Source organism: Myxocyprinus asiaticus, chromosome 3 (genome assembly GCF_019703515.2).
Source record: "Myxocyprinus asiaticus isolate MX2 ecotype Aquarium Trade chromosome 3, UBuf_Myxa_2, whole genome shotgun sequence".
In the NCBI taxonomy this organism is placed as follows: domain Eukaryota; kingdom Metazoa; phylum Chordata; class Actinopteri; order Cypriniformes; family Catostomidae; genus Myxocyprinus; species Myxocyprinus asiaticus.
Window position 1 is genome coordinate 54,487,501 of NC_059346.1, and position 14,025 is coordinate 54,501,525.

At 38.1% G+C, this 14,025-nt stretch overlaps 1 protein-coding gene across 1 annotated transcript in view; it reads left to right on the forward strand.

The window, feature by feature from the left end:
• Positions 1–10,035, forward strand: part of anapc2 (anaphase promoting complex subunit 2) — a 31,993-nt gene extending 21,958 nt beyond the window's left edge. Inside the window, exons 11-14 of the mRNA XM_051677162.1 lie at positions 14–217; positions 2,611–2,743; positions 3,336–3,577; positions 9,733–10,035. Of these exons, the coding sequence (XP_051533122.1) occupies positions 14–217; positions 2,611–2,743; positions 3,336–3,577; positions 9,733–9,945 (792 nt within the window). The 3' untranslated portion in view covers positions 9,946–10,035. The remainder of the gene's footprint in view (positions 1–13; positions 218–2,610; positions 2,744–3,335; positions 3,578–9,732) is intronic.
• The last annotated feature ends 3,990 nt before the right edge of the window (positions 10,036–14,025 follow it).

Sequence of the window (14,025 nt, forward strand, 5' to 3'; positions counted from 1 at the left end):
ATAATGTCTCCAGGATGTGGCAGACTCCCGGCGGATCAACACTAATATCCGTGAGGAGGAGAGTCGTATGCCTGTAGAGGATCAGCCCACACTGGCGTTGTCTGCCATGATTCTCTCATCTGAGTTCTGGCCGCAGCTGAAGGAGGAGAAGATGGAGCTGCCTGCTGTCATCTCCAAAGCCATGGAGGACTACACACACCGCTTTGAGAAACTCAAGGTACCCTGTTCCATCAGTGTAATTTTAAAAATTACAATCCTTTCGAACATTGAAAAATGCCAAATATTGGCTGTAGGTTTGTTAAAATTATTAGTACTTCGGTACCAAGTTGATATTAAAATAAAAAAGATGTAATGATACTAGTGTTTCTGCTGTACCGTTAGTACAGAGCTTTCTTTCGCTTATTTGAGCATGTGCTCTGGTACTCTTTTTACACCAAAATGCTGCTGATTGTCACGTCAGAGCCAGTGCTTGACCGCAGGAATGGTTAAATGCGTCAGGTGGGGTCTTAATTGCTGTTTACATGCTGTTTATGACGTAACGTAGTTTGACAAAAGTGTGAAACCCCACAATTAAAGTGCAGTTCCACTGCAGATTGCGATGGAAAGTTAAAGGAAAAAAATTCGGTATTATCTGAAAATAAAGAGAAGAAACAGGGTATAAAAACATAGCGTGGTCCTTCTCAGGTGCCATGTTTGTTATTTACTTCGGCATCGCTCAGATGACAATTTTCCTTAATGTAAATATTTCAATTTTTAATTATTTAGTGCCTATTTATAACATTATGCTTTGTGTTATTCGGTGGCAAGAAAAAAGTATGTGAACCCTTTGAAAGTACCTGCATTTCTGCATTCATTGTTCATAAAATGTGGTCTGATCGTCACCCAGGTCCTAATAATAGACAAACATAATTTGCTTAAAAGTATTGAAAACCAAATAATTGTTGTTTTTATGTCTTTATTGAACATGTTGTTTAATTATTCTGTCCATGCTGGAAAAAGTATGTGCACATGTGAACACCTTTAGCAGCAATAACCTCCACCAGACGTTTCCTGTAAATGCTGATACAAATTTGTTTCAGTTCATTAATATTTCTGGGGTTTCTTGCATGAACAGCCCTCTTCGGGTCATACCACATCATCTCAATTCAGTTAAGGTCTGGACTCCAAAACACACATTTTCTCCTCTTTAACCATTCTGTTGTTGATTTGCTTATGTGTTTTGGGTCCTTGTCTTGTTGAATCACCCAACTGTGATGACATTCTCCTGTAAAATCTGATACACTTTTGAATTCAGTGTTCCCTCAATGATTGCAAGTTATCCAGGCCCTGATGTAGCAAAGCAGTCCAAAGCCATGATGCTTCCTCCACCATGCTTCACAGTTGGGATGAGGATTTGATGTGCAGTGCCTTTTTTCCTCCAAATATAGTGTTGTGTGTTTCTGCCAAAAAGTTCAGTTTTGTTCCATCTTTCTACACATCATCAATCCAGAAGCTTTGTGGAGCATCAAGGTGATCTTTTTGCAAACTTGAGACATGCAGAAATGTTTTGTTTGGAGAGCATTGGTTTCCTCCGTGGCGTCCTCCCATGAACTCCATTCTTTTTCAGTGTTTTTCTTTTAGTTGACATGAACAGAGACTTAAGCAAGTTCAAGAGATTTCTGCTGATCTTTTGCTGTTTCCTTTGGGTTCTTTTTCACTTCCTTCAGTACTGCATGTTGTGCTCTTGGGGTGAACTGTGCAGGACGCTCACTCCTTGGCAAACTAACAACAGTGCTGAATTTCCTCCATTTGTAAACAATTTGTCGTACTGTAGATTGGTGAACATCAAGGTCTTTTAGAAATGTTTTGTAGCCTTTTCCAGCTTCACACATCTCTTCTTAGGTCCTCTGACATTTGTTTTGATCAGGGCATGGTTCACATGCTTCTTGAGAAGTTCAGACTCTGTCAGGACCCAGACTGTACTGTTTTTTTTTTTACAATAGGGCACCTCTAAAGTTCACACCTACAATCTCATCTCATTGACTGGAACACCTGTCTCCAAAGAACTTTTTTAGAAGTTAGAAGTCCAGAGGTACGCATACTTTTTACAGCATGGACTGTGAATAATTAAACAACATGTTCAATAAAGACATGAAAACTACAATTATTTGTTTGTCATAACTTTGAGCAGATTGTGTTTGTCTATTATTCGGAATTAGGTGAAGATCAGACCACATTTTATGAATAATACATTCTTGCCACTGGATTACCCTGAAATTAGTTTAAAAAACAAGTTGCCACAGCTGCAATGGGGTTTCTACAGCTGCTAAGAGTGAAACGGTAAAGCTGGACTGTCGTAATCCACCGCTGTCTCTCTGGAAAGTCATAAAGCATAATAGACAGTGCATTTTTCATTTTGATGTGGTAGCAAGTGGGTAAGAAAATATTTGGACACATTTCTGATTTTTTTGTTGCACCTGTTTGCGCTCAAGTAAGACATAACTGGCTGTGTTTACATGAACCACTCGCAGAACGGGCATTATGTCCATGAAGCCGCATTTATTACAAGAGAATTTGCGCCCGACACACTAGTAATCTTTTCTAAGACATTTTTTACTTTGTTTTGTGTAGGCCATGAGGACTCTGAGATGGAAGCCTCATCTAGGTTCCGTGACACTGGACGTGGAGCTGGAAGACAGAACCATTCCTAACCTCACTGTGTCTCCCATCCATGCTGCCATCATTCTACACTTCCAGGACAAAGGTGTGGAGATTAAACTCCTGTTTGATCTGGTGTTTTGGAATGCTCTGGAGGGCTGTGTCGTCAAAGCACTGAGTTGCAGATATAATATTTGTTGTAGTGGTTAAAACTTGTGACCTAAAATTAAACGATATATTTGACAGAAAATAAAGATGGCATGTAAAAGGGTTTAACTTGGGATGTTCCACAGATGTTTCTTGTAATTGCAAAGTCAGGGTTAAGATGGGTGAATCAACCTGTGGCTTGACTGCTGCTTGTCTTGTGGGTAGAAATATTGAGCTGTGACACAAGTTCAAATCTGGCTTGCGTCATTTCCAAATCCTTTTCCCCACTTCTTTCCCTTTTATCTACTGTCAATAAAAAGGCCCAAAATAAAAAAATATCATTAAAGCAACATGATATGTGGGGCTTGTGCAGTTTGCAGTTGAACAGGATATATATATATATTGTTGCTCTCCCATAGTTTGGGCAATGATACAGTCTTTGTTTTAATAGGCTTTTAATGCCGTTATATGACGTAAATTGATGGGATCACCGGAGAGAGGAGGCACTCGAGGGAATCACAGTTCAAATCCTTTTCATTTCCCTTTGTTAGGCACATGGACCTTGGAAGAGCTGAGTGGTGTTCTGGGTGTGCCGCAAGAGATGGTGCGCAGGAAGTTGGCACTGTGGCAGCAGCAGGGTGTTCTGCGAGAGGAAGCTGGAGGCCTTTATACCGTACAGGAGACTAGCTCATGCAGAGAGAGAACTGACAGAAGTGTCATGCTTATAGACAGCGATGAAGAGGGAGACTCCAACACTGCCACACAGTCAGAGCAGAGAGAAGAGAAACTACAGGTCAGTTTATACACTTGCATGTATACTATCCCACGTCCCAAGTACAACAATGAGAACAATTTGAATGTTCTTTCAACTACTTGCCATACTGCTCAGGACCAGTGTTGGGGGTAATGGATTACTTATTAGTAAGCGTTACGTAATCAGATTGCTTTTTGGTATCGAATAAAGTATGCATTACGTTTAGAATTTTCGCCATAAATGTTCATAATCTTTTGCAAATAAGTAACGCATGTAACTTTACTATTTAATCTAATTTACTGACAAGTGCAATACAAAACTTCTCGCTTCTCTATAATCAGGCCCAGATGGAATCTGCAGCTTTTTGTTGGATTTTCTGCCTTGATTTTGGGGAAAAATCTGCAGAATGGATTTAAATATGATCAAATTTGTTCTAATTAGTGTTGTGAGCACTACATTCTTATTGGTAGAAAATATTTGGGTGCCGGGGATGCGTATAACTTTAATTATTCAGACCTGCCTATAACATAAGGTGAGAAGTTCTGAGGAGTTGTGCGTGCCACCGGACACGAACACACAGAAAGATAAAAGTTCCCAGACTTGCTAAAAAGGATATTTATTGACAAAATATTAAACTAATAATGCAATTATAGTAATATATAATATAATAGAGTAATATAATGAGTTTTAATGAGCTAGCGTAATCTACCTCCCTGATGAAAAAGGCATGTAGAAAAACTATGTACTATACTAGTTTAAATAAAAATGTTATACAATTTAGTCATAAAGACACTAAACATACTGCAGCACACACACTCACGCACACGCAAACACACACTCACACACACAGAAATAAATGAGTAAGACTTATGCCTAGTGTGCCGCGAAAGATTGTCAGGTGTGCCGTGGAAAATTATCAAATTCCACAAAATAGATAAATGCATGAAAAAAAAATAATAATAATTTCAGGGATCCAAACTCCTCACCTTTCAGAGAAATTCGCCATTTTGAAACCATTATCGGTCACTTTTGTGATTGTGAAGAGCAATGATTAATGTGCAGAAGTGACTCATATTTATACGCGTTACGAGTCTTTCACATGACTCGCATCAGCGCTGCAGAATACACTGAAGTCTATGAAGTGACGCCACTTTACACCAAAGTGTTTTTCACACACACGTTTTTGCTTCACCAATAATGTCTTTGAGAGAACTAAGCAACAAGAAATATTTAAAAACTGTCCAAATCTGTGAAGAGATATTGAATGTCTCTTAATTTCTTTTAATTAAATATTACCTTATCATTTCCGAGTATCAGAGACCCCAGTTACTGAACTAATTTAAATTCACCAAGAAAACGCTTAGACCTAAACATAAACGAGCCCTTTTATTACTTTCTGCTATCAAAGCAACTGCAAGCTTTTTTTCTCTCTTCCAAATACGTTTTCAATGTTTATTGTGCACATCTCCCGCTTTTTTACGTGGCAAACTCGTAAAATCGCCCCTCTGTGACTCTCTGCAACACTTGCCATGTGGAGGGCAATGTGGCGCTTAACGCTTGACGCTGGCGTTGAACGGAGCGTTGACGCCTCGACTCAACTCATGTGAAATGCGCTTTACAATGACGAAAGAACATTATTGAGACTCAAAATTATTATTATTTGTCTATTATTGTGGTCATTTCTGATAAAAGCCATGCTCAGCAGTTTAAATAGGCTACTATAGGAAAATGATACCGTAGATCTGCTTTGTGTTTATAACTCTTATACTGAAGTCAGTAGATTTGTAGCCATGCAAGTTTTAATAAAGGAGAAGGTAAGGACGTTATTGAAACTCACTATTATTAGACTATTACTGTTGTCTTTTTGGATGAAAAATAATGCTCAGACTGAAGGAAGACTATAGATCTGCTTTGTTCTTTTAATGCTTAAACAATATAAAGTCTCTTGGTAGATTTCAGTCATGAAGGACTCAAAATGATTCACTGACTCACTCATAGCACATATGACGCTCATTTGTCGCCACCTAGTGACATTTCCAGAAGGGGTCACTGAACTAATCAGTTAATAAAATTGAACAAATTTGTGAAACAGAAGCAAGCCACACCAAAATACTCTTTATTTTGCGGCTAATTCTGCACAATTGTAAACTTGAATACACTTGAATCACTAAAATAGCTGGAATTGGTGCTTTTAGATTATTCTTTAAAAAAAAATATCCCCAGAAAATATGTTCGTGGACCAGTGATTGTCTTAACTTTTTTGCCCCTCATGAGTTTGCATCCCTGTAATTTGTTGTGGCATTGCAAGAACAAATCTACAAATAAGAAAAGAAGCAAATTTGTTGTTTTTTCATTATCCATTTAGCGCTCTTGCCACCTGTGACCTCACACAGCATAGCCTACCTATGTGACTTGTTTTTTGGGGGGGGGTTTTGTGCATAGCTGAATTTCAAACATTACAAGTAAACACGCTACTAAGACGGACAGAAAACATGGACAAGTTCTTGAAAAGGAAAAATATTGACGATGGTTAGCCTATGTGGGATAGTGGTGTGCCGTGGAATTGTTTAGTCATAAAAAGTGTGCCGTGGCAGAAAAAGGTTGGGAAACACTGGCCTAGTGGACGCTACACAACTCGAGCTCGTCTCCTTTGATGTATTGAGTTGGCGACTGTTCTGCGACGATAAGTCTCGGATCTGACGACGAAAGGTCTTGTTGTGTGCGCACTGCTGCGACAGGCCGAGATGAGTCGCAGATGCTGCAGCAGTTTTCAAAACTGCTTGATATCCAGACGTCTTGTCGTCACGTATTTTCAACTGTTTTTCTTAAATGTTTCCTTTTGCAAACAGCTAAATGGGCACGAGCCGTTCTTTCATGTTTGTTGAATAAAAAAATCATTCACATCTCTCTATCCGGTGTTTTTTTAATTGTTATTTTTTCCTTTTGCAAATGGTGCCAATAATTGTGAAAACGGGAAAGAGCTGTTCTTTCATGTTTTTTTTTTTAATATGTTATCAAGAATAAACTGTGTGAGTTTGTGAATGAATTTTGTTATTCTAATTTTAAGATGTATTTTTGGCGATCTGTTTGAAATCTGTTTAACGACGCTAAAGATTGTGCTCTGGTTTTTAGCGCTTCCTTTCTCGTCATTTACTTTTTTGCGCTTTATTATCATTCAGTAAAACACAGACGTGATTGATGTTTGTCCACATGAAATCAGAGACTCTCTCCTCGAAATCTGAACACAAATGGTCAAAAGAGACAACCAGGTGTAATGGTGATGTCTCGCTTGTACATTGTACACCCAAAACCCATCTCACACACACACACACACACACACACACAGAAAGAACAAAGCCTGACCGCAATTTATGTAAGTTTACCTATTCCACTATGGGAAAGTTTACTCTTAGGTGTGGGAGCCTCACCGTCCAGACAAAAAAAACTGCATTTTTTATTTATAGAAAAAAAAAAGAAGCTAAACTTTGCCAATTAATACTTTGATAATGTCTAAATATATATCCAAATGCATAACGTGTGATAAAATTTAGAATTACTAAACAGAGGGGGGCCTGGGTAGCTCAGTGGTAAAAGACGTTGGCTACCACCACTGGAGTCGCAAGTTCGAATCCAGGGCGTGCTGAGTGACTCCAGCCAGGTCTCCTAAACAACCAAATTGGCCCGGTTGCTAGGGAGGGTAGAGTCACATGGGGTAACCTCCTCGTGGTCGCTTTAATGTGGTTTTTGCTCTCGGTGGGGCACATGGTGAGTTGAGCGTGGATGCCACGGTTGGTGGCGTGAAGCCTCCACAAGTGCTATATTTCCGTGGCAACGCACTCAACAAGCCACGTGATAAGATTCGCGGGTTGACGGTCTCAGACGCGGAGGCAGCTGAGATTCGTCCTCCGCCACCAGGATTGAGACGAGTCACTACGCCACCACGAGGACTTAAAAGCGCATTGGGAATTGGGCATTCCAAACTGGGGGAAAAAGAAAAAAAACAAAAAACAAAAGAATTACTAAACAGATAATGACTGCATATAACACTGCAGCCATCTACTGGCTATTATTGTTATAACATGATTTTCAAGTCATGTTATTATTTTTTCACAAGATGGCAGCAATCTGCTGCCAATACATGAGAAATTCTCATTTTCTTCATGTTTCATCTAGGTTTTTTACTGTAGTGAATATTGGATAATACATTTGCATATTTGCATATGCCAATGATTGGTGAAATTGAGAAATTTATTTGTAAATAAGATCTAAAAAACATAAAATCCCAAAAGAAGTGCAAAATGTTATTGTTTTTATTTCAGGTATGAAGAAATGTTATAATTGTTTTTTTTTTTTTATGTCACAATGTTTCCGGTCAAAAATGACCACAAACAGTAAAGTAAGCTGCCCTACTTGAACAGAATAGGAGGGTTAATCGTGTCGTGCTCAAGTGGAAATGCTACAGTAACCGTTCCTTACCGTGCTCAGAACCGTTCAGCTTAATGTTGAAAAAGCAGCTATAGTTACATAGGCCTACAAAGTGCATATGATATCGTGTCTACATTGCAATCAGGCGATATGACAAAACTAGATTGCTTACATTCTAATCAACAGAGCTGTCTATGCTGCAAGCGGTATGACACCTATACAGGGGTGTAGTCGTCGCTGCAAACACCTGCATGCTAAAAGTAATAAAAGTTTCCATAAATCATGAAACATTATTTGTTTTTTAGGAGTAAAACCCAAAACATGCTCTACGAAAGTACATGAACAAACTTTTCTAACTAGGCAAGCTCTGTTTTATGTGTCATTGCAGAGGCATAAATGTATTAAGGCTGTCAAATTTAGATAAAAACGCACATTTGAATGCTTAAACGGTGCATTCAAATTTTGTATGTGAGCTAAGCACTGGCGATGACTTCAGAATTATCTAATTCTTGTGCTAAAAATGGCTAGACACAGCACAACAAATACAGTTCAACAGAAAGCAGGTGTCTCGAGACACGTTTGTAAAGGTTGACATTCTTCTTAACACGACATCTAAAAAACACAGCGGTCCTGCACGAGACACTGAATAAACTACAAAACGAGCCGAAATGGTCAAAGACTTAATTCTAGTGCATGTTTACTTAGAAAAACAATCAGAAAACTGAGTGGATGGTCACAAAACGTTCAGTGTGAACAGCCCCTTAAGTGGAGGTCTTTGGCCATTGCATATCTCTTATCAGCGTTTCTCAGATTAAGCAAAGGGTTTTAAAATGCTTTTTCAGGAAAGGAGTTAAATTTGGAAATGTGTATCCTGAGATCCATGGGTTCTGTTAAATTTGTTTGGGCTCCGTGTGATGACTCTGGGCTGAGTTCAACCGAATACCTCTACTATCTGGGAATATTACTATTGTACATACAGCTGTAATGAAAAACCCCCCCACTGTAGTATCGCTTTATAAAGCTTGAGTCTGGGGTAGTACTGTGGCACCAGAGCAACACTATGTTAATAGAAAACTGTCAATTGAAGCTTTTTCCCCCACTCAGTTTTACTTAACATTTGAGAATATGAACCGGCTAAAATATATTTCTTTAATTCACTTTAGTTTAGGATGGAATGCACAGCCAGGAATGTTCTTTGTAACAATATATCAAGGTGCTGTTTGGCTAACAGTAAATGTATTTGTTGCACCCTCTTGTGGACAAAGTCAATTTAAAAATCTGGTGATTTTTAAAATTCGAATTAAATTTTGTCATCAGCACAGTAGGTGCGGGCTGTCCACATGCAACTGTCTTAGCACAGTATCACAAAGCAGTTGTAGTGCGCATGTGTCGAACACGTCTGTATGGGCTTGCCGTAAAAAGAGTATACTTTGAAAGGCTGAGCACTTGACCTGAACGACCTTAACAGCCTTAACAGTTTATAGATATAGATAGCTACATGAATAATTGCACATTCTGTGTAATGGCACAGGCTTTTGAAGGTAACTCTAATGCCCCCCTACAGTGGTTTGTTATCGCCATAAGAACACAAGATAATACTACTGTATGTAACAGAACTGTGCACTTGCAATGGATTGGTAAATAATTTGTTTTGTGTACATGCATAAACTACGTTGCTGGCCTAATGCAACACTGCTTAGAACCCTGTTAGCCCTATAATGCTAATTTAATACTAAACTGTTTCTTTTTTTTTCTTGTTTTTTTCTCAGTTGTTCTGGGCTTACATTCAGGCCATGCTGACTAACCTGGAGAGCATGACACTAGAGAGAATCCACTCCATGCTAAGAATGTTTGTGGCAGCTGGGCCTGGTGTCACTGAGATGGATGTGAACGAACTTCAGGCCTTCCTGCAGAAGAAAGTCAGAGCCCATCAGCTGACTGTGTCCACTGGTGTCTACAGGCTGCCCAAGACCACTCAGTAATAATGGAAATGATAATGAACTTTATTATCTAATGTCAAAGACACAAATTGCCTTGTTCAGTTCACTATTCAAAATAATAAAATTTTTGTACTCTAATCACATCTCAATTTTTTTTTTTTTTTTTTTTTGGAACGTAAAGTATGTACTTACTACATGGCTATCAGGGTTACATATGCGGGTCGACAAAATAATAGAAAAGGTGGTTCCCATGCACCCTGGAAAACCTGGAATTTTGCAATGCAGTTTTCCAGTGGAAAATAAGAAAAACACCTAAATGTCCTGGAAAATATTTTAGTGTAATAAAACTGTTAGACTGTGCTGCTAAAATGTTTTTGTTACATGTACAAAAACATGGTAACGATCAGAACTCAGGATAGGTGTTTCACTTAAAGTCATAAACAAAGCCCTGTCACGTACATTCTCTGCTCATCTGCTGTCATCTCTGTTTTGCTCTGATGAAATAGTTTAAATATCGATATACAGTTGAATTCAGAAGTTTACATACACTTAGGTTGAAGTCATTAAAACTAATTTTTTAAATACTCCGCAGATTTCATATTAGCAAACTATAGTTTTGGCAAGTCATTTAGGACATCTACTTTGTTCATGAAATGAGTAATTTTTCCAACAATTGTTTACAGACAGATTGTTTCACTTTTAATTGACTATATCACAATTCCAGTGGGTCAGAAGTTTACATACACTAAGTTAATTGTGCCTTTAAGCAGCTTGGAAAATTCCAGAAAATGATGTCAAGCCTTAAGGCAATTAGCCAGTTATCTTCTGATAGGCTAATTGGCGTCAACTGGAGGTGTACCTGTGGATGTATTTTAAGGCCTACTTTCAAACTCAGTACCTCTGTGCTTGACATCCTGGGAAAATCAAAAGAAATCAGCCAAGACCTTAGAAAAAAATAAATTGTGGACCTCAAATCTGATTCATCCTAGGGAGCAATTTCCAAATGCCTGAAGGTACCACGTTCATTTGTACAAACAATAGTACACAAGTATAAACACCATGGGACCACGCAGCCATCATACCGCTCAGGAAGGAGATGCATTCTGACTCCTAGAGATGAACGTAGTTTGGTGTGAAAAGTGCAAATCAATCCCAGAACAACAGCAAATGACCTTGTGAAGATGCTGGAGGAAACCGGTAGACAAGTATCTATATCCACAGTAAAACGAGTCCTACATCAACATAATGTGAAAGGCTGCTCAGCAACGAAGCAGCCACTGCTCCAAAAACAGCCATAAAAAAGCCATCCTACAGTTTGCAAGTGCACATGGGGACAAAGATCTTACTTTTTGGAGAAATGTCCTCTGGTCTGATGAAACAAAAATTTAACTGTTTGTCCATAATGACCATCGATATGTTTGGAGGAAAAAGGGTGAGGCTTGCTTGCCGAAGAACACCATCCCAACCATAAAGCATGGGGGTGGCAGCATCATGTTGTTGGAATGCTTTGCTGCAGGAGGGACTGGTGCACTTCACAAAATAGATGGCATCATGAGGAACGAAAATAATGTGGATATATTGAAGCAACATCTCAAGACGTCAGTCAGGAAGTTAAAGCTCGGTCGCAAATGGGTCTTTCAAATGGACAATGTCCCCAAGCATACCTCCAAAGTTGTGGCAAAATGGCTTAAGGACAACAAAGTCAAGGTATTGGAGTGGCCATGACAAAGCCCTGATCTCAAGCTGATAGAAAATTTGTGGGCAGAACTGAAAAAGCATGTGCGAGCAAGGAGGCCTACAAACCTGACTCAGTTACACCAGTTCTGTCTGGAGGAATGGACAAAAATTCCAGCAACTTATTGTGATAAGCTTGTGGAAGGCTACCCGAAACATTTGTCCCAAGTTAAACAATTTAAAGGCAATGATACAAAATACTAACAAAGTGTATGTAAACTTCTGACCCACTGGGAATGCGATGAAAGAAAGAAAAGCTGAAATAAATCATTCTCTCTACTATTATTCTGACATTTCACATTCTTAAAATAAAGTAGTGATCCTAACTGACCTAAGACAGGGAATGTTTTCTACAATTAAATGTCAGGAATTGTGAAAAACTGAGTTTAAATGTATTTGGCTAAATGTATTTGTAAACTTCTGACTTCAACTGTAGTGCAAAATCTGATTTTTGGGGATTTGATGGCTGTAGTGTTAACTACAAAACATTTGAGTTTTAAACTTTAGATAATGTCGACTGTTGGAATGCTGCTAAATAAGGTGGAAACATGTCATCAAAGTCTGTTTAAAGGGTCCATTAAATCACAAAAGGCTACAATTTAATTAAATAAAATATAATCTGCGTGTGCTGCATGCTTCAAAATTAATGTGTGAAGCCGGCCGCTTTTACACTGAAAACAATGCATCGTGATCATCACGTGTGCTCTGTGTGTGTAGTAGATGACAGAGAGCAGTGTGCTCTGAAGTGCGCAGCAGATACAGACTATATTTATTTAATTAAATCTCAGCTTTTTGGGGTTTAATAATCATACTGGGCCATGTAGCGAACTGCTTATCCAAAGGAGAGAAACTACTGTCAAAAACACACTGAAAAGCCAAAATAAAAGCTTGATTTAAATGGACCGTGAAATGGGGAAAAAATAAAAAAAATATTTTACTACTGTATCGTAACAAAATGTTTACTGTAATTAAATAATAATTATAATAATAACAATGTATTAAAAAGAAATATCTCACACCTGTGATGCTCTGTCGTGCAGCACTTCATTTGACAAAATATCTCCAATGTTGTTTCAAATTTTGAGGATTTTGTAAAATCACTTAATTTGATATAAATAAATTAATTTAGATAATTCTATTTTATTTAAATTCTTTTCATTAGACTCCATTTTGATGATACAATTTTATTAAGCTGTCGAATATGGAAATTCAGCTTAATTAAATGTAAAAAAGTGTGATGTATTTAAAAGTGAAACAGCATATTCAACAATAAATAAATGTAGGCAAGAACTTAATTTTATCCATCAGGATCCTTTTGATCATGAAAAGTCAAGACAGGTGTTTTGGAGAGGAGGGTTTGAAAAATAACTAATAGTTACATTTTGAAAAATGAGTTCGAAGAATAATTTTGTTGTTGTTTAATCGTTTAATTTTGGAGTAACATACAGGGGTGGTTCTAGGGTCAGTGGATATTTGGAATCGGGGCTTAGCCCAGACCTCTGTTGATATACACTCACTGAGCACTTTATTAGGAACACTATGGTCCTAATAAAGTGCCTAACATGGTCTTCTGCTTTTGTAGCTCATCCACCTCAAGGTTTGACATGTTGTGCAATCTGAGATGCTAATCTACTCACTACAATTGTACAGAGTGGTTATCTGAGTACCATAGACTTTCTGTCAGTTCGAACCAGTCTGGCCATTCTCCATTGACCTCTCTCATCAACAAGGAATTTCCGTCTGGAGAACTGCCACTCATTGAATGTTTTTTGTTTTTGGCACCATTCTGAGTAAATTCTAGAGACTGTTGTGTGTGAAAATCCCAGGAGATCAGCAGTTACAGAAATACTCAAACCAGCCCATCTGGCACCAACAATCATGCTATAGTCGAATTCTCCATTTGGCTTTCCATAACGATTTGTCGGGTGTTTTAAATTAGTTTAGAATAGGGCTGGTATTGCCTCATGATACAACACATATTGCAATACATGTCACAATTTGATATATTGCGATACATCATTATATCATAATTTGATTCGATTGCGAATCAACTCCTATTTCAATTCCAATTTATTTGGCTATGTTTCAGTTATATACTGATGTCTGATGAAGAGCGTGTAGCTAGAAAAATCACGATTTTGTCTCTTGGTGAGCTTATCGATTTGGAAGTAACAGTGGACCAACTTTGCTGTGTTTACATGACATGAATACACAAATAGTTGAATATAAATATTGATACATGGATCTAATGTATCGATATAATATCATGAGAAAAAGTATCACGATATATCGATATTTGATTGTATTGACACAGCCCTAGTTTAAAAGATAGCAGAAAGCCCAATATTAAAATATATTCATGTTTAGTATCAATCTGATACCTAAGAA